The sequence below is a fragment of the Zonotrichia leucophrys genome, chromosome 2 (genome assembly GCF_028769735.1).
Source record: "Zonotrichia leucophrys gambelii isolate GWCS_2022_RI chromosome 2, RI_Zleu_2.0, whole genome shotgun sequence".
Classification (NCBI taxonomy): Eukaryota; Metazoa; Chordata; class Aves; order Passeriformes; family Passerellidae; genus Zonotrichia; species Zonotrichia leucophrys.
The window spans coordinates 33,607,016-33,628,687 of NC_088171.1; the positions used below are offsets into that span (position 1 = coordinate 33,607,016).

At 40.0% G+C, this 21,672-nt stretch overlaps 1 protein-coding gene across 5 annotated transcripts in view; it reads right to left on the reverse strand.

Annotated features, from left to right (window-relative positions):
* OSBPL3 (oxysterol binding protein like 3) overlaps window positions 1–21,672 on the reverse strand; it is an 89,008-nt gene that overhangs the window by 34,686 nt on the left and 32,650 nt on the right. For 2 of the 5 annotated variants that reach the window (XM_064704503.1, XM_064704501.1), the window contains exons 3-7: window positions 10,810–11,052; window positions 4,312–4,428; window positions 4,057–4,110; window positions 3,735–3,848; window positions 2,820–2,990 (exon numbers count right to left, since the gene is read on the reverse strand). In XM_064704503.1, coding sequence (XP_064560573.1) covers window positions 2,820–2,990; window positions 3,735–3,848; window positions 4,057–4,110; window positions 4,312–4,428; window positions 10,810–10,902 — 549 coding nt within the window. In that variant the 5' untranslated portion in view covers window positions 10,903–11,052. Of the gene's footprint in view, window positions 1–2,819; window positions 2,991–3,734; window positions 3,849–4,056; window positions 4,111–4,311; window positions 4,432–10,809; window positions 11,053–18,053; window positions 18,185–21,672 lie in introns of those variants that run through there. The other 3 variants (XM_064704502.1, XM_064704499.1, XM_064704500.1) reach the window with 2 other exon arrangements.

Genomic DNA, 21,672 nt, shown 5'->3' on the forward strand with positions numbered 1-21,672 from the left:
TCAAATACCTAATTATTTGTACATCTTACTAAACCTTTCATTTGCAAAAAAACCCAGGTAGGAAGATGCACAAACAAATCACATGCTTTGTCAACATCTTGTTAATAATCAGTTTTAAACTGTTTCATCCTAGTGCCTTCACACAGCCATTTTACTTATGGTTATGAGTAAAGCCAACTAAATTGTTTGGCTCTTCTCTGAAGCATACAATTTACAAACTTTGTTACAACCCCCTGCTCACCTGATATCAGAACTCCAGTAGTACTAATTTTATATCTATTAATAAGAAACTTCATCTACATCTCACTCAGCTGCACGTTTCTTAGTTGGCCTTTTTAAGTTTACAGCATAACCACCAATCTGAGTTTCAAAATAAAATAAAATGCACCATCCATGTAATGTCATTTGGTATTTTGTCAGTATGCAATAGCAGTAAGCATCAGTAAGCACACTTGCTTTTAAATTAATCAATGCAGCTTAGCTGGCTTACTCCTACATAAAGCTGTCCCAGCTTTAGTCATATATTTAGACATGTACATATACACACACATATATATATATCCAAATAATAATCTCAGCATCTTTAAAAGCACAAGTAAACTGAATTTAATGATGGGCAATTATATTGGCATTTTGTGAACAAATTTCACGTTTATCTCTTCATTAATTGGCCTCACCTAACCAGTTTTTCCAGAACTCAAATACATAAGTGAGGTGAGCATGAGGAAAAAAGGAAGTAGGGACTACCAAGAAGCAGACAAGAGAGAGCTTGTGTAGCTCCAGTTTTCATAGTTTTGCTTTGGATCAGCACAGTTAAGCTTTAGAATCCAGGAATTCCACATAAACATGTGTAGATAACTACACCTGTCTCTCAACAACAATAAAAAAAAATGTGGAAACCAATCAGGTGCTGCTAAAAGCAAATAAAATGCAACTCAAATTTCACTTGATATATCTTTCTCAAAATAACCTAAGTGCTGGAGTGATATCAACTAACACCAAGCTAAGGCTGGTGTAAATTGGCAGACTTCCATTTAGCTTGAGCACAGCTAAGGTGATTAACTGCAGCTTAAGAACTATCCCCTTCTATTTTTCACATGAAAATAAGTAGGGCTTCTTTGCAGTGCAAATCTGGATTAATAGTCTGAATTAAAGCCTTTCATGCCAAAGAAGAAATGGTTAGTTTCCTGACAGTAAGCAATAGATTTTAGATATGCTGATCACAGAGGTTTCTTTGGTGTGGGTTTCTGGGTTTGCTTTTTTTTTTTTTTTTTGAGGGCACCAGCATAAATATACCACAGACTTTGCAATGTTCCACTTCTGCCCTTGATATTCTCCCCTGCTTCTATCCCTGCTGTCTTTCAGGAGAAAATAACTGAATGTCCACGGGAGACTTGCCCTTCCCTGGCAGGCAGTGCCTCAGGAGAGCAGGCTGTCAGGAGAGCAGGCTGTCAGAGCCCTGGAGCTGCTGCTGGCACACGAGGTGCTGCAGACAATTCTCTGCAGAGCGGCCTGGTTACCGCAGGGTGAGCTATTGTTCCTTCAGCTGCCCACTCACACTGACCCCCTCCTGCTCCACCACGAGCAAAAAGCTGCTCAGACACACAGCTGTGTTTGCTACAACTCATTCTCACTCACAGGATAAGGTGAGGAACTGAGGGTATTGGTGAACAAGCCCGTTCAGATCATAAAGTAATTCCACCAGGGAAAAGCAAGCCTTGGGCAGAAGGAGAACAAGAAGGGCACCACTGCTTAGGAGTCATTCTGGAGCTGACAGAAACAGTTACTACATCTCAGTTGTAGTAACACAGAACAATTTTGTGGTGGTTTTTTTTTGATTCTCAAAAGCAACCAGTGATTCTACACTGGAGCAGAAGAGCTGCTTTGGGTGAAGGTCAGCCAGCCAACGTACAGAGAGCTTAAGGCACAGAGGCTGTGTTCAGGCACAGAACACACAGCATCCTCCATGAAACTGCAAAGAGGTAATTTATGGGGTTGGACTGAGCATTTGTCAGGCCATTTGTGAAACTAATTCACAGACTTTACCAAAAGAGAAGTACACTGCTGACTGTACCTATCCAGACCCCATATCCACCCACAGCACAGCCTTTGGATTGGTCTGAGTGAAGCTTCTGCCTCAGTTAAAATATAAATAGTGGTCTTCCAGTATAATTTCTTTTAGATATAATATATTAAAATATATAATTTACTATATAAATTCACATTATATAAATATATAAATATAAATATTAATGTATATGATTATATAAAGTATTATATATTATATAATATAAATATATAAATAGTATAACATATGTATAATATATATTCCTTGTATATATAATTTCTTGTATAATAGTTCTTGTATAATTCCTACATACTCCTTAGTTAAGTAGTCAGCTGCATTCATGTAAAAGGGGAGAGGGTTTATAAGCTAAAGACACACAGCAAAATGCTGAAGGGAAAAAAAATACCTAGCTGGGTGCTCTTCTGTGACTAATAATCACCAGGACATATCAGACAAATACTGATATATGTCCCAAAAATTATGAGGATTCTAACTCAATATACAGTTTTGAAATTCACTGTGAAAGTACAATTTACTGGATTAAAATAGTGAAAAACTACTAAAAATTTAACAACATCATAAAGGAAACTGCTTGAGTGTAAACCAATAAATAATAAATTTTCCTCTTGACATTTTACAACGTAACTTAAGTGCCACCAACAACTTCCATGACGCTCTTTATTTAATGAACACAAATTAGACTAACTTACTTCCTTATGGAAGCTCATTATTTATAAATAAAAACTATTACCTTTCTACCTGGTGCAGAGTCACAGAAACCTGGGACAGAGTCCGTGGTAGTAGACACGGGGAAGAAAATGTTGTTGGCGTCGTGAGGAAACATGGAGATCTCGTTCTGGCGGTACATCCTGTGGTGGCGAAGCTTTGCTACCCACTCATCAAACAGCTCCTGAGACTTCACCTGCACAAAATTTCAGGGTGGATGACATTCACATTCGAAATAACTAACAAAGAAATGATGGAATTTTGTGCTCATCAGACAGCTAGCCTAGCTGACCTTTACTGGCAAAGTATCAGGAAAGTTTTTTTTAAGGATGCTCCTACCAAAATGCACACTGTATGAGCTTAGGCATGACAGAAAATCAATCACAAGATAAAGTCAGGGAAAAAAGAAACTACAGTTAGTAATTATGCCTTCCGATGCAGAACACAGTACTAGAGCAACTTACAGATTAAAAAAACCCTTAAAATTTGAATAAAGCCCCTCATGTTTACCATTTCTTAACTGCCATAGTTAAAGCTAGGTCAGTGTTTAATTAATTACAAACAGAAATTTGATTTTGTTCATGGCTTTCAAAACAATTTGTTCCACAAGTATAAATCCTCGTACTTGACCACGGAAAACACATCTTATAGATAAGACAAGGATGAAGATACTGAAAATAAAAAAATTTGTGCAAGAAAGGAAAAAAGCACTGCTAAACACGAGGCATCTTCAAAGTTTCTGTTCAGAACAGGGTTACTGATTCTGGGCTCTAAAACAGTGCAATAAGACCTCTCCTGTTATTAAGTGCAAACTAATCTGATGAGACTAAAAAGTTATTAGTGCAATTGACAAACCTCTTGCTATAAAAAAAAGTGCTCCAAGCTACAGAGCTAATGGCAGTAGTCTGGGAGCAAGGTCATTACAGTCTTGAAGACCTACCTTAAGGTGGTATATCTGCTCCTCTGTATCCAAATCTATACATTTTGTTGATTTCTTTACAGACATGACAGAAAGTCCAACATCAATACAGCCATGAAGTTTTCCTCTCTCTATCTGCAAAAAAGTAAAAAGTAAAACCAAAATCACTCCAGATGAAAGCAAAAGGATAAATATTACCTTCTGAAATCAGCATTTCTTCCCCTCTCAATCTACTGTTTAGAACTACTGAAAACTCTGTTTGTCGTTGCCAACAGTAGGGAATTTTTGTTATTTTGGATACTTGCTACTTTATAATGGCCTTAAAGGGTTTCAGATCACTTACATCAGCTCGGCATTTGGAATACTTCAAAATCCCTCTGTCCAAAAAGAAGTATCTCTGTAACAGAAATGCAGAGAATTAAAACCAAACAAAACACACACAAAAAGAAAAAGCCACAATCAGGAAAACAGCACAAACACATCCTCTCTGCTTCCATTTCTCTGGAGAACACTTTCTCTGCTTTTATGTAACCTTTTTGTCAGAAAACCACACCAAATAAGTCCCACTCAAGCTTTCAGATGCACATTCCTTTCCTACCTTGTGCCAGCCTTTCAGAGGCCATTTCCTCTTTTTCAGCAAGCAGCCCTCCTGCTTCTGTGGCTCTTGGGTACAATTCATTGCTCCCCGGAGTCCTTCTACAATTTCCCAGCTGTCCTGCTTAAACAGAAAATCCAAATGTAGATCTTATTTCTTCCAAATAACTGAATTTTTAAGAGAGATTCAAGAAGAAGAAGGCTATAAGAAAAAAAGACAAAACCCAATTGACGTTGAAATATTACCAAGGTTCCATCTCGACACTTTGTTATGCATCAGCAGAGATAAGATACTTTTTAATTTTGATAGAAACAATACCACTAAACAAAACACAATTTTTATGACATCATCCTTCATTGAATTTTATATGTATCTTTCCCTGCATACACACAGTGCATAACCATAGCATAGGCACAATTTAGCAAAAAACCTTTTGCCATCAGAGATAGAAAATGCCCTCTGTTAAAAGGATAAGTTTTGTAGGTTATGAAGCAAAAAATATGACACTAAAACTGAAGATCTTTTCTCCATGCCAGTAACTCAAGGTTTTGCATTTGCTAATTGCTGTAAAATGCAGCCTCCCTAAAGTGAAAATAATAAAATAGATCAAACTAAATCAAACTAAAAACAATATAAAAAGCCAAGGAAGTACTATGAGGAATATGACATAAATGGAAACTACAAGAAAAACAGAAGTCACCCTTCATCAGATAAAACTAATTAAAAGCGAATCGCTCTTTTTGCCACCAGGAACTCTTAAATGAAAGACCCTACAGCAACAAACCAGAAGAGTCTAAATCTCACAGTATTTTTATAGCTTTTATTTATGGAACAACTACAAATGACAATGTAACATGAGTTTCAAGGTTTCTGATGAGAGATCTCATGAATTATTTATTGCCAGGACTTGGCAGATGTAGCATTATAAATAACTGACAGGAAATGGTGCGTGTTAGTACCATCCCCTTATATTTCAAAAAGATAAAGAATACTTTAATACATAGAGTATGATAACAGAAAAGGACAAGTATGAAGCACATTAGGGAGAAGAGAATATGAAGCACATTAGGGAGAAGAGAACTATTCTAGATAGGTAAGTACTCATGGTGCTCCCTGTAAGATACATAGTGAATTATTCCCAAAAATACCTTGGCTGGCTTAAAAAAAAACAAACTTAAAAAGAAAAATGAAAAAAAAAACAAACCAAAAAAAATCAGCAAATGTGCTAGCTGTCCTCATTTACACATTTTCAGAATCCTTAAAATTAATCTCTATAAACTCGGAAAAAATTACATCAGGTAATATGCTCATTACTTATGTAATAAGGCATTACAAGCAAGTCAATTTTGAAAAAGCATCTAATAATTCCACCACACTATTGGTGGCACTCTGTTATTTCTGTTGTTTTCCTTGTGCCTCATTTAATAGACCAAACTGGTAAGCTGCTCTGCTTTCCTGCTTGGAGTTTAGCCTGCCAGCACTCACCACACAATGAGCCACAAGCAGTGGGAATGTGGGGCTGGGCAGCTCCTGCCAGCCAACACCCCCCAGACCATCCAGTGATGTGGTACTACCTCAACACAAATCAGAAGTGCAGTTGTCCTGACCAAAGTTTTTATGAGGGAACACATTTTGTCATAAAATTCTAATTAAGAACTAACAGCTACAGCTGTGAGGATAAGAAAAATGTTGTGTTAATGGTTTTATTTCTTTCTTCTTGAAAGTATCCAGAAGAACTTAAAGCTGCTTTGCCCAAATACCAAGCAAGCTATTTCTCTTGTCATGCTAAAATATATTAAACTGCAGTACCCAAGCATGTAATTTTTCCACTGAGAATGAATCTGGTAGTAGTGAACAGTGTATCTTTTTCAATATTCCAGTGTTGTACCTAACCAAAGAACTTTCTCCAGTTTTGGGATCAAGTTTGATTAAGCATAAACAGAATACATCATTGATTGAAGGAGACAAGCAGAAATTTCATCTCAGTCAAGGAAGATTTACAGTATCATAGATCATCTTGGTTTGGAAGGGACCTTACAAGATCAGCTAGTTCCAATCCCTCTGCCATGGGCAGAGACGGTTTCCTCTAGATCAGATTGCTCAGAGCCCCATCCAACCTGGCACTGAACACTTCCAGGGCTGGGACATCACAGCTTCTCTGAGCAGCCTTCAGTGGTCTCAACCTTCACAGTAAAAAATCTCCTAACAGCTAATCTAAATCTCCCTTCTTTCAGTTTAAGACCATTCCCCCCTGTCCAATCACTATGTAAAAAATCCTTCTCAGTCTTTTTTATATGCTCCATGAAGTACTCAAAAAGGCTGCAATGAGTCACCACAGAGCCTCATCTTTCTGTAAGGATAAGCTTAGAAAGAAAGGGACTCCTGAAATGAGACAGAGTCATGATACTGGATGTGTGAGGTGAAAAGAATCAGCTGAGAAATAGCTCAGCCAATTACACTCATCTGGAATAAACACAGTGTTAATAGTTCTGATCAGAATACAATGTTCTTTAATTCTTTTTAGTACAGAATACAACGTTCCCTGCATCAAAACTCCGATTTTGCCCGGACGTCTCCTGTAGTCCAGACACAAGGTGTCTCACATCCCTGCAGGAAAGTAATCTTTATCACAGTTCTCCAGGTGAGCAATGTGTCCTAGAGTGTGCCTTCTCAAATAAAAAGTGTGAAAATGGGAAGAAAATCTGAAGTGGAAGCACTGCTTCCCCTCAAGCAGGCTTGACACCCTGCCAAATCTCAGGTAGAAGGCAAGTCTGCTACTCACCTCTCTACCCTGGGAACCTCACACTTCAATTGTCAGCTGTACATAAAGGTGGCTGAGTTGAATTAGAAATGGATCCTCTTAAAATCTCACAGAATTAACAGTTTGGGGACCTGCTGGATAGATGCAAGGTGGCATGATGCATTGACAGAATCTGGTCCTCTTCCATATACATCCTTCCAGATGAATCCAACCTTTCCCACCTGAACAAACTCTCATATTTTTCAAAAACACTGCTTCTGTGACTGGTTTTGGTTTTCCACCAGACCCTACAGATCTTAACCAGGTTTTTTGTTTTGTGAGAGATTTGACACCTCACTGAATGAGGAAAAAGCATCAGCTGGCTATTCCTGGGAGCAGCTGCAGAAGTGAAAGAAAACTGCTTACTCTCTAAAATGAAGGCAAATGAATCAGGCTGGTCGATTATCATCTCTACTCATCCCTCTGAAATAGCAGAGGAGCAAACTGGAGACAAAGGATTTCCTGAAAGCATTCAGATTATACTCCCTTTTGCTTATTCTTACACCACAATAGGGAACTGAAAGAGATAGCCCAAAACAGGGCACTAACTTGAAAAAAAAAATATGACACCCCCCCAAAAAACCCCCAAAACTCCCAGATGAATGGCATTAACAATTCTAGCATGTCTCCTGTCTAGATTGGCTGTGTTTTAAGATTATGATGCTACAAAAGATTTTTGCATCATTATCTGGGCCCAAATCTACACAAAATTATCAACACTGTATTTGCTGCCCTGGAAGAAATTTCACTTGAGGCTAAGGGAGGAACAAAATCTTTGCTTTTCTCAGGTCTAGAGGTGCTCATTTCAGATAGGCACTGAAAAGTTCCCCTGTACACATTCCTTGGTGCATACTCAGTCTATGGGTGAGGAAAAAACCCATAGACTTTGGTCTTCAGAGATAAGTCCATTATTAGGTAAATGTATTCATTTTCTTTGTTTAATATAATAAAAGCCTTCTCATTTTCTGCAACATTCTGCACCATACTGCTCCTTAAGGCAAATTATTTCAGGGGAAAGTATGAAGTAATGATTCTGAATGGCTCTCAGGCTGATGCTTGCAGTTGCAGCTCCCTGAAGGAAACAGATGACTGTGTCACACTCTCTTTCAGTGCAAAATGCAGTCAGTTGTACCAAATATTTTAAACCCCCAAAAATAGAAACCTACTTTGTGGAGGATAAGGGTTGGCATCAGCTGCAACTTAGGCATTTGTTACAGTTCATAAAATTGGCAGAAATGATTTAATTTTCTTTTATGGAACATGAGGTTTTTTAAAACAGTTCTCCTGTCACAAAGCTTTTTCCTGGTGGATATATTTTAAAAGTTAGTTAACATATTAGATTGAAAAATAACTAGCAAAACATACCTTCTTTTGATCATAGGTCAATTTAAATTTAAGGAAGGTCAACATCAGTTTTCTTTCCTCACAAAACTGAATTTGAGTTGTGTCTCTGTGGAAGAGATCCCTTTCCGTAACTGAAGGAGAGGGGAATAGAAAAGCAAAGAGGTGGGAAGTGGCAGTAGCCTCCAGCTTTCCACGAGGCTTCAAAGTGAAGGTGAATTTAGTGGAAGAGGATTAAGTGTTCACCTGTTCAGTTCACACAGCAGTGTACCAAATCAGGCTGGAAATGGGCACCAAATGTAGCAAAGGGAGGAGTGGATCCCTCAAAGTCCTGCAGCCTGCTTAAGTCAACTCCTTTCTAACACAGTGGCTCATTTTCTGCATGACAGGAATCCCACAAACAGTCCTCCAACATGGAACTAAACTTTAGCAGACACAGCAGCCTGGCACTACTGTGCCTCCACATCCCAGCCTCAGATCACCTATTTGGTGCTGGCATACACCAGCAATAAAGTCTGCATGCAGGAAATTCAGAGAGGCTCAGAATTCAGATCCTGCTATTTTTCTGGGCAAATTTTACCCTGCTCCAACTCTTGTTCCCCTCCCAATGGTCAGACCTTATTTCTACTTCATCAGATTCAAAGAAGTACTGCATCAGAGCAGCAGCACAGAGAAAAGCACCCCTCAGGAAGATCTGTCACTAACCCACAAGCCATGAGCACAAGGGATGCAAGTGTTTGAAGGAGGAATAAGAAGCCCTCCATGGAGCTGGAATATGAAGAAAAGAATATCAAAATCATTGCATGTCACTCCCTAACCTGCACAGCACCTGGCAACATCATTTAAACTTCCAGGACAGTTTTAATTAAAAAGTATCAGTAACAGTGTTACATCCCACTATTCTATCAGGATTTTGAAGCAAACACCAAAACAAATCCAAACAAATGAACAAAAGCTCCTGAAGGTTATTGTACATGTAGTCCTTTTTTGATTAGGGGATTCTTAACCATTTCATACAACTTTAGATGGTTGTTGCTGTCTTAATGGAACACCTAAAGCATTGTCATTTAAACTAATATACAGATGGAAAGGGCAAATAAATGGCATTATTATGGTTCCTTACATTGGCTGTACTACACACCAGTGAACTTAGTCATACTAATTTAAATCCTATTATTTACATAATAAATGATAACACTTGATAGACACAAACTGTTGAACAGACAATACCAAATCTTTTAAATTATACTTTTCAAAGATAATCTCATATGGAGGATATAAAAAATAGTATTGCAGGAAAACAAAAAAGACATCCTGAGAGCAAGGATTTTATTGTTCAGTATTTCAGAAATGCACAGCATTTCTCACAAGTGCAGCACTTCAAAAGTCATAAATGGTTCAGACATTTGTCTGCCTTGCCAACTGCATGAGCAGGGCCAGAAGTCCTAGAAGAGCAGCTGCTGTTTCAAAACACAGCTGAGGGCTCCAAAGCTTTTGGGGGATTGGGATGCTCAATTCCAATTAAAATATCTGCCTGAGGCAGCTTCCAAGAGCTCCACTAAGCCAGCACTTGTACAGATAAAAGTTTATGCTGAGCACTTCGCTCATGACTTTGCAAACATGGATTGAGCACATTTAAGTTTAATTCTCAGTGCAGCTGCAGGTCAGCATTTCTTGCCCACAAACAAAGCTGTCTTCAGCAGCCTCACCTGTCAGGTGCAAACACTCGTAGACAGGTCTTTTGAAATTGAGAGGTTTACAGAAAACAGAAGCAACTTCTTAGCAGGAAACAAGGCAACCTTCACATTTGGCACGCAGAAGCATCGTGTTACAGAAATGCTCATTTTGCTATCTGCAGCTCTACAGCAAAAACCAGCACAAATGGGCATTCAAAGAAGCCCTGGGTCAGGTTCATGAAAAATGAATTATCTTTCACACATCCATGCACACCTTTCCTTGGAAACTTGAAATAAACAGAGCAGTTACACAATTTTCTACCACAAAAATAGTGCCTAACAGAAAAGATTTGGTATTTCAGGATCAAACCACTGAGACCAAGATGCTACAGCAGCTCTATTTCACTATAAAGACACCATACATACAATAAGATAGAAATCAAAATTCACTGTAAGCATCCCAGTTTTACACATGCCTGCTATTCAGTAATGTGTGTTTAATGCATTTGACTCAAAACAAGATGCTGCTACCAACAAAAAAAAAAAAAAAAAAGATAAGAGAGAGAGGAAAGCCAAGAAGTGACAAGCAAGCAACAGGAAAACAAGGTTTGAGAGATTTGCAGATATCTAAGAAAAAAAGTAACAGCCAATCTTAGCAATGCTTTCAGCTTGGTGACAAAGTACCTGTCGACTTCCCTGCTTGGAGGAGCAGCTGCTGGTACTTCTTGAAGGAGACAACATCTTCTGGGACGCACCAAAGTTTTTTTCTTCACTCATGATCCAATACTGTTTGTGTCACATAAGCTCACTTAGAACACCATTAAAAGGTAATTTGGAAAATGTGTTGGAAGACTCCTCAATGAAACACCAAACTCATCCTTTATCCAAATGCAGTCCAGTGGCATGATCTGTAACCCATGAAAACTCCTAAAAGGGAAAAGAAAAAAAACACAACAGATTATCAGATGCTGTGTCTTGCTGCCACATTCTAGCATGAATTATAATAAAGCCTTTGGTTAACACAAGCTGAGCACATAACTGTATTTTATAAGAAATAAATTGAACAACCACTTTAAGATAAATTTGAAAGTCTCAAAAAGGAATAAATTTTGAATCCTAAAAACATTTTAATTATTGCTATTTATTCAGAGGACAAAGTACAGTATCAAGCATCTTTTTACAGATATAAATTAATTTTAAAAATTAATAAAAACCCACAAAGAAAGTCATAAATATCTATATGAAATGGCCCAAAATAGATCCAAAGTAAGAGGCAAACATCCAATAAAATGCCACCAAAAATGATGGTGTAATTAAATAAATGTCTCTTTTTCTCTGTTCCTTGATAATTTAAACAACCAAGCATGGATTCATGTTATAATGAAAAAACCCTCTCTGCATAAAAGAGTAATTCCTAAAAGTAGTGAGCATGAAAACTTAGCTGCCTAGAGCTGTGCATGGGCACTTTTACCTGGAATCAGAAAGCTCTATCTACTGTCACATCAGTTGTCTCAGCAAGTGACTGGAAGAATAATTAACAGTCTGTTTAATAACAGTGCTCCCCGCAGCACATGCAAATACAAGCCATGCCAGGAACTCCCAGTAACAGAGTTCCAGCATGGGTAAAAGCTGTCATGGTAACTGAATACTTTTTAAAAAAACCCAAAAACTCAAAACACAAACAAACAGAGGACATTACAAAAGAGTGATGCTTTCCAAAACTTGAGGTGGCAATATAAATTGTGTAACACCTCAAATTTTATTGCTTCACACAAAGAATTCACAATTAGGAAGAGTCCAAGAACAATCAGTGATAAAGGTAACGAAGTTTCCACAGAGAGATTTCATTGCTGAAACAGGGAGGCACTACTTCACAATTCCCTCACTTGCACTGTCACAACAGTCCTGAGCTGGGATCACTGATTATTGAAGTTTGCCATTCATTTTTTCCTTGAAAAGCCTTAAATTCTATTCTAAGAGAAGCAGTAATGTCAGATCCCAAGTAAAATATTTTGTGCATCTTAAGAATTCATTTTCCTTAAAAACAAAACAAAAATACATCAAAAGCCACAGATAAGAAAAACCATCCAGAACACAAGATTAAAACCAGGTGCTATATTCAAGATGAAGACAGCACTCTGCAGCAGAAAACCTCTCTCCCTGCAGCTGTAGTCTGAAGCATCCATCTTCTGAACGTAAACCTTTTCCAACCTACAGGGCCTTCTGGCAATATAGTTTGCTGTAACATTTCAATCAACATGCCCTCTTTTCACCTGAAACACAATCTCTCCTCATGGCATTTACTTTACCTAGTTAGAAATACTCTGTAACCTCCAGAACAAATCTGTTCTACAGCGCCAACCTCCACAAGTGAGGTGAGAAATCAGCTCTCCTGGGGTTCTTCCAGGAGTGAAGATGAGTCAGCTTGGTAAATATTCCAGGAACCATCAGACAGTGAGCACAATGAAGGCCAAAATAAACCCCAGAACAGCAATGAAAAGAAAGGTGTCTGTGATTTGGGCCCAACACAGGAACTGGAGACTGAAGTTATGACTGAGGTTAGGAGCAGTGCATTTTGGAGAAGGCATGGTCACTTTCCATCCGGAAGATAATTTTATGTGGCATTTCATTAAGAACAAATATTTTTAACAGGTTTAGATTTATTTCCATTTTCTTTTTAAAGCAGGTTAGAATAGAAGCATCTCAGGTTTTTCACTATGGTGTAAATATAAAGGATAACTTTCTTCCTTACTTGCAAGATGCATTCAGCAAAACAGTTTAATAGTAACATCTGTATTTACAAGAACAGAAACACTCTTCCTGCAAACATTGTTCAGACACCCCCTTAAAACCAGGCAGCAAGTGTTATGCTTCTGAGCAAACGCACTTTGCTCAGATAAATCCCTGTTCTCTTCACTGCTCTTGTTCAGAATGAGCCCCTCCAGCTTTCACTGGTGACTATCTGGCATTTTGGCAGTGATTAGCAGAGCTCGTGGCAAGAAACAGGCTCTGATTTGCAGCAAAAAGCACTGGAAACTTTTGCAGCAAAAAGCACTGGGACACACTAAATTTAAAATATACAATGTCCTTTGCTTGTTTGAACATACAGCACAATAGTTTTGAAGTCCTAGAAGTCTCAAATAACCCAATAAAAACCCTAGAGGTCTCTTGGACTTCAGCACAGAGAAAAGCCATGTAATCATAGGAATCTTTCTATCTTCATGTTTCTGATGTAGAGTCTAAATGAACTCAAGGTTTGGCTACACCAATGTTTTAGGACAGAGCAAAAGGGGGCTTCCTCTGCAAATATCCTGTAATAACAAGGTCTGCACTGCAGGGCAGTCTTGGAACATGGAAGCCAAATCCCTTTTGGATTAACTGTGCTCCAGGACTGCATCCAGTGCTCAAAGCACAACACCAGACTAGAGCTAGTGCTGAGGAGTCTTATGCAGGGGCTGATGTAAGGTCTTCTTCCTAAGTGATTGACTACAAGGATTCAGCTTCACTGCACTGCTCCACTTGCTGACATTGACGTCAGAGACACTAAGAAAGTTCTTAAGATCTCCTACAGCAATGTCATTTGTCCTTTTGGAATCAAAAAGAGTGTGATGGGCAGGTTTCCAGAATTCAAATGAGCTGAAGATGACTCACTACCCAACAAGAGGTGCTTGAAGAAGGAGCAGGTGACAGGTGAGGTAAATCCAGCAGAGCATACCTGAAGTATTTTGTCAGTCTACTTCTAAAGTGGGGGTTTTGCATTTTCCTTTATTCCTTCAAATGAGTTACTGCATGGGCTGGATGAAAGGCTTTTCTTACCAGCCCTGAAGAATTCAGGAGTGAAAAATATGTCCTCTCTCCAAAGTGCTTTATTCTATAGGTGTTTCCCAAGGTAATAATTTAACTTATTACCTTGAGACTTCCAGATTTGAGCATGAAAAAGTGTATGTGAATAACTATCACGGCCCCAACTCCTCTGCAAAAACTGCTATGTATTCCAGCAACAATTTTGTGCTCCTTTTTAAAAATTTTCTTCAAGTTTAGAAGAGAAAAAAGTAAACTGTGGCTGCCCTTGAACAATAACTCACTTATTCTTCTGGGAAAGTGAGAAAACACTGATCCTGCATCCCAACTTGACTGGCTTACAGCAGTGGTGACTGGGCCTCTCTAGGGTAAATGATATTTTGCAATACCTGTGGAAATTAAGGTCACCAGGTATAAAAGCAATTACAACATTAAAGCAAGCATAAAATGCAGTTGTCATGGTTTGACCAGGAAGGAGTGGGAATTCTGGGAAGCTGTGGTCAAACCAATGAAGGCTTTGGGTTTCATACTGACACCTGGTGTAGCCAGTGGGGTTTGGACACACCTCCGAGAATACACAGGGGTTAAAAGCAAGGCACTGCCCTTGGCACTTCCTCTTTTGGACATCGCGGCGAAGAGGTCAGATCTCTTCCCCCGCCCAGCCCGCTGCTGCTGGGCGGGGGAGGGGCCGCCATGCGGTAGGCCTGGGGCCTGGACAGAGGTGGGGGTTGAGGGGGCTTCGGGGGGCTTCAAGGATGGAAGGGTGGAGGAGCCCCAAGAGACATCGAGACATCGGGCAGCCAGCCTCCCCCCCCCCCCCCCAGGAGAGAGAGAGCCGGCGGCACCGAATGTGATGGCAGCCAGCCAGGAGGAGAAGGGGGGAGGGAGAGAGAGCCCGGCCGGCCGCAGCAGCAGCACGTGTGGGAGTATCATCTCGTCCCAGGACAGACAGAGACTGAAAACTTTTAACCCTTTCTTGCATGATTGGGGCCTTGCAAAAATGCTAATCCTCCTCGAAGCTGAATAAGAAGGGAGATAAGAGATGAGATAAGATAAGGACCTGGCCCGGAGAATGTGGAGATGATTGGATGGGGAGAGATGATTTGGAGTGGCCTTTTGGCTGGACTTTTCTCGTGGCTATGGACTCAGTTGTTCCTGTGACACAGACTGCATTTAGGGGGAGGCAGTGCCTCAAAACCAGGAGGGTTCATTCGTGAGGACCCCCCGGCCCCAGGGGGTTGGAAAAATATGGGGGGGACAGTTGTCCCAAAAGCAGAGACTGTGCCTTTTTGGAGTGAGACAAGGCATCCTTGAAAGACCACCCTAAAAGCAGCTCTGGCCATGTCTCGGTGGTGAGAGCACTGGGCATGGAAGGAACATGTCACAAGCGGCAAAGGGACTTTTTTTTCCGGGCGGTGCCGAAGTGACAAAGAAGCACACGAGGTTTCAGTGTGTTTCCAGGAGAAGCCTATGGAACGAGAAGGACTCCTTTCCTCTTCATGAACTGCAGTTTGAGTATACTAAAGTGTCGTGCCGGGCTGGGCAGTTGGTGTTTTTGAGAGAATGTATTGGATTGGGAAAGTCAGGGAGTGGGGAGGAGGAAAAGTGGTTTTTGTAAGGTTTTCAATTTTTTTTTCTTTTCCTTATAGTCTTTCCCTATTTTTCCTGTAGTTTTAGGTAATAAAGTGTTCTTTATGTTTAAGTTGGAGCCTGTTTTGCTTATTCCTGGTCACATCTCACAGCAGACACCAGGGTGAGGCATTTTCATGGGGGGCACTGGCTTTGTGCCAGGCTCAAACCATGACAGCAGTGTTATGCTAATGAAGAGAAGATTGCAACTAAAACTGATTTTTAAGGTCATCATGATACAATTGCTTCAGATTCATTAAAATTTGCTCCTTTCCATGTCACAGGGTGGCCTCAGAATGGTATTTGTTCCCACATTTCTCTGGAGCACACAGGGCCACTTTTGTCTATTCAACAAAGACAACTCAAAGGTGTGAGGCTGAGGCAAATCCAAATAAATTTAGGACAGTAATTTTCACAAGTGCTAAGTATTGTCCTAATTCTTTTCTATAAAGCCAACAGCTGCAGAAGTAGGCCAAGAGTGCCTCTGCAAATGACCTCACCAGGTGCATTTTGAAGAATTAAAAATACATGAGCATCAAATATTGGTTAGAGCTACTAACACCATAAGATGATAAACAGCACTTATCTCTACTTATCATCTGCTACTAAGAGCCTTATCATTCTATAACAATTAAAGAAAATGTAAACATATGATAATATGTAAAACAGGAATACGATTCTTTTTTTTTAATAAGTACCATCCCAGGTTGTCCTCAAACCTTTAAAATTGCACAAGTTCAAAGCAGCCTTGCAGTTCATGTCATCTCTCACAACTCTGAAAACAATAAGCTTACAGAAAAATCAAAGATTTTTCACATCTTACAAAAGAAGAGAAGGGAAATTCAGAAAAAAAAATGTAAAACTGCAGTAAAAAAACCATCAACATTATGCAATTATTTTTGCCATGGTTCTGGAGGAAAAGTAAAGCCTTAACAGCTGCTTCAAAGCTGATTCAGCAGTGAAGGAACACTAGAGACTTTGAGAAGCAAGACTGGAAGTGTACATCTCATTCTGTAGTCAATTAAGGTTTTTTGGATAGAAGAATAGTAACAACATAAAGCCTGATGAGAGTCAGGTGGATACAGCAAGCATGGAACTGAGCAATCCAAATCAGAGTTGCAAGCAATGCTGAGTGACTTTTCACAGAATTAACAGAGACTTTGTGCTGAAACCTTTGCTCTGCAGCTATTATTAAATTACATTCACTCACATCTGCCTGGATAAACAAAGCAATAGTCTTCTCCTGGTATTGCTTTCATGTCTCTCTCAGTTATAGTTCAGTTTGCCAACTTTAATCTATATCAGTGTTTTATCTGGCTCAAGATAGGAAAGAATTATTTATAGGCTACAGATACACCACATACAACCATGGGAGATGTCTTTCCAAGGCAGGTACTTGCTGTTCCTCAATTACCGTAAGATTCACACTACTGAAGGCCAAAGCACATGAATCCTGCTCTGTTACTGGCTATTCTCTTTACTAAAGAAAACTTGCAGAGACAAACACAAAGCAGTTTAAAACAACTCTTACTGATAGGTTATTAAACCTATCTTTGAAAGCAAAGGTTCAAACAGCTTAGGGAGACTAACAATAACAGGAAGCATTTCAGAACTGCCTTCCATCAGATAAGTGATCACCCAAATCACAATTTCTCTTGAGCAGATGTTTGCATCAGCCATGAGAAAATGCTACTTGGAAGCAGTCTGTGATGCAAAGAAACAGTTCCATCTAGCCTGTCTCCTTAAGGAGGCTTTTGTAGTAATTTAATCATGCTGTGTCACTGACCTAAAAGAGGAAAATTTAGTTCAAAGAAAACTCTCCTAATTGTCTAATCAAGAGAGACAGACAGAGAGGGAAAGGGGAAAAGCTAGACAAACAACAAACATACTGCATTTGACAAGAGATTGCTTATCATACATAATGTTCATCACTTGATGAAAGAAAATCCTGTATGTTCCAGTGAACAGAAAGAAAAAAAAACTCCAAAACCACAGAAATAGAAAACAAACCACAAAACAAAACCCCAAAAACAATCCAGTAGAACATCCCAAGACATCAAAGAACATGCTTCAATGTCAATCTAATTAGCCCTTCTGGCAGCAAAGCAAATATTTGCTGTTTCACTAATAAGTCAATCCTTGCATTATAGATATCCAAGATAATTCAATCCTTACATTATAAAAATCTTATTTAAATTTAGAAACAGGTCATTCAGCATCCTGAAATATAAGCACATATAAAAATACCACCTTTTCCTCACATCTGCCACAGAAACTGACTATAATATTGCACATGACATGATTCATTTTAAATGCATACTCTTGACACTGTTTCCATCTCCCCAGGAGATCTGTGATAGATTGCACTTGTACCAAAAACCCAAACTTACTGGGTATATAAACTAGATAGACATGTTAAAAGTCTTGATGACAAGTGACACAGGAAATACACACGGTAATAGCAGTATTTTTACATAATTAGTCAGCAGTCTTAATACCTTTTCCACCCAACGTTCAATCACGGCTGAGAATCAAAACTAACAGGTCTAACCTAGCCCACAGTCAGGTCCTAAATGATGAAAATTCTTTTTCTCTCCCCGTCCCTTTCAGGAGGAGGCCTGCCAAGGGCCTGCCTGAGCTCAGGCCTCAGCAGCGGGACCGAGGGAGCCGCAGGCGCCCCGTCCCGCTCCTGGCAGGGCTCAACACCTCCCCAGCCAGCCAAAAGCTGGGGGACACCAGAAACAACTTGTGACCCGCTGAAAGAGGCGTCCACAGCCTCCCTGCCGAGAGGGTGGAGCACAAAACAGCAGCTCCTGAGCTGGGATCAAACCCTGGGCTGGGATCAGGTGCGCTGCACGCCGCAGGGCTAACGGGGTGCAGTCCTCGCTCTGCTCAAACTACACACCGGCAGCGGGGCTGTTCGCACTCAACTGCTGCTCAGCTAGAGAAACCTCACAAAACATGATCGGGCAATAAAAAAGAGAGGGACAAGCTTCTTATCATCTTCAGTAAGGAAAAGAACAGGCCCATGGTATCACTTTACAGTCTGTACTAAAAGCCTTGGAAAGGCCCATCTCTTGGTAATAACATCCCTGAGTGGGAAACATTTGGAAGGAGCTTGGTAGTCTTTCATTTTTCTGCTCTTACTACTTAAAGCTTTGCTTTGTTCACTGAAACAAAGATATTTCACTGTGCCCTGAGGCTTATTCCTTTTCAAAACTGCAATCACTATTGCTAAAGTGTTAGTGAAATACACACTGTTTGTTGTCCTGGATTCAGTTTTGATATGCACAATGTCAGCTCTGCAAATATCTGTCAGTCTGCCAGGATGTAGTAGATCAAGATCTTAAGACAGAACTGTCTGCACATCAAGCAAAAGACACCACTTTTCTGTCAAATCATTGAAGGCATCAGTGTAACTTTGAATCAGACTGGCTCTTTGTGACCTCATGAACTGCATAATGCTGTGAGATCCATAAATCCATCAAGGCCAACATTAAACAATATATTTTATTAAACCATATATTTTATTAAACCAGGTGACATTTATTGATTTTAACTATGGAGAAAGAAACACAAACCCAGTCACCTCTGGTTTCAAGTGGAATGGCAAATAGAAATACTAAAGAGTTTAGTGGCCCAGGCATGATCCTCACCAAAGTCTGAAGGAAAATATCATGAGGGTGCAATGACCAGCAAACACACTATATATCCTTTATCTCATGCAGGAGAGCTAGACATGTTCATTAGAGAAGCAGGATCCTGTTTTGTCCTCTTTGATGTGCTCTTTTACCTTTCATACTTTGGCATCATCTACTTTCTAAATATAAAAAAACAAAAACAAAAAACAAACCAAACTAAACCATGAAAAACATCAAACAAAAAAATGAACAAAACAAAAATTTTAATCCCCCACTAAGAAACCTGTTTTTCTATGACACATGGGAATTGTCATTTGTCCTGTATATCACTAATTGCTAAAAGAAAAAAGATACAAAGGAACCAGCACTTCCTTTGAGAATGTTTCATATTTTTCCTTTGTAAGCAGGCCTATTATTTCAAAACTTAAATCTTATTAACTTTAATAACTGAGGTAACAAGATTCAGTTCTTCCTAGGATGCATGGAAATTTTTTACACATTTTATAAAGTGAAATGACAACGAGCAATAAAAATCTTGTATTTCTTCTTGATCAACTTAGCATAACTTTAGAGGCTTCTGTCTCTCAAGTCCACTCCAGGACGCCCTTTTCATGTACTTTACAGCATTAGTATTTATGTATGTAGCACTGCAGCTTTCTTTTAAATATTATGTAGATTTTTTTTTTTTTCCAGAAGGTCTTTCATATTAAGAGAGCTGGAAACCACAAAAGAGGTGTGTGGTGTTCTGAACAAGGGCAGGTAGTTGTCAGCAGATCAGTGTTAACTCTAACACCACCTTAGGTGAGAGGCCACTAATTTCTTAATGCTGTGTTTCTAAACACACAATGTGCAAACAAATATCAACACTTTAGAAATGCACCGAGGGAAATAATAACATATAAACTATCCTGAGAACAATTAGTACTACAAGTACTAAGAAATTTTATTATTAATGCCAAAAGGTAGGAGTTTGCTAATTCCGAGTTTTCAATTAAAAAAAAGGAACAAACCAAAAGCCCGGATGAAGGAAACAAGTACACATAGAACCACAGAATCAAATGGCTTAGGCTTGAAGGGATCCTAAAGATCACCCAGTTCCAACCTCCCTGCCATGGGCAGGGGCATCTTCCTCTAGACCAGGTTCATCCAGCCTGGCACTGAACACTGCCAGGATTGGAACACACACAGTTTCTCAGGGCAGCCCGTGCCAGTGCCTCACCACTCTAATAGAATTTCTTCTGAATATCTAATCTACATCTCTCAGAGAAATGTGTTCATTATAAATACAAATTAAAACTGTTAAGGCTTTAGCAGGAGCTCCTCCAGGACAGACAGGAGGATGCCTGCAGCTGTCCTTTTCCCTGGAAACATATGACCCACATACATGTATGCAGGTGACAGGAACCAGGAGTCACAGATGCCAGCACCACACTCTTGGAAGATTCTGCATCACATCTGCTCTTAAATCCATTCATATTTATGCTTGTAATGAACACCTTGACAATGGGAACCAGGAAGGTGGTTCCATGGATCAAGTTTTCTGCAACATTATCTTCGTGGCATAGGGAAAAGATGAACTGGAAGAGACCAAGAAGCAGAGAGATGCAAGATGTGGGAATACAGGTTATAAATCTGAATGACTCCATGCAATGCTTTGCCTAATTAATAATAAATGGGAAAGTATCAATCACAACAGCTGGGTCAGACAAAAAAAGATGCAGGCCAGAAGTGAGGGTCTCTGACTGCTTAACAGGGCAGCTCTTGAACAGCAAAGAACCAAACAGGGGATCCTCTCCCCACCTCAAATGATGCAATCCCACCATCATGTCCTCAAGTTCTGAAATGCAGGAGGGGAAGACAAATCCAACTAGGGTTACCACAAAGACTCAACTTGGATAGAGCTGGTAAGAGAACTTCTGCCCTCAAAAATGGAAAAAACTAACATGAAGTTGCAGAAATTGCAAATCTGTATTTGGGAAGATCAGAAGGTCCATCTTGGAGTGAGTGACTTCATGTCAGACCTTGCCCTGCCTCTGACTAGCTACAAGGATAAAAAAATCTAAAAGCAAGTTCAGAGATGTGGTGGTTTGACCAGGAAGGAGTGGGAATTCTGGGATGCTGTGGTCAAACCAATGGATGTTCTGAGTTTCATACTGACACCTGGTGTAGCCAGTGGGGTTTGGACACACCTCCGAGAATACACAGGGGTTAAAAAGCAGAGGTCTGCGTCCCTGGCAGGCTCTCTTGGGACGTCGCGGCGAAGAGGTCAGATCACCCTCCCCTGTCCAGTCGCTGCTGCTGGGCGGGGGAGGGGCAGCCACGTGGTAGGCCCTGGGCCTGGACAGAGATGGGAGGTGAGGAGGCTTCGAGGATGGAAGGGTGGAAGATCCCAGGGAGTCAGCCCTCGGGCAGCCATCGCCCCCCCCAGGAGGGAGAGAGAGAGAGAGCCAGCGACACCGAATGTGATAGCAGAAGG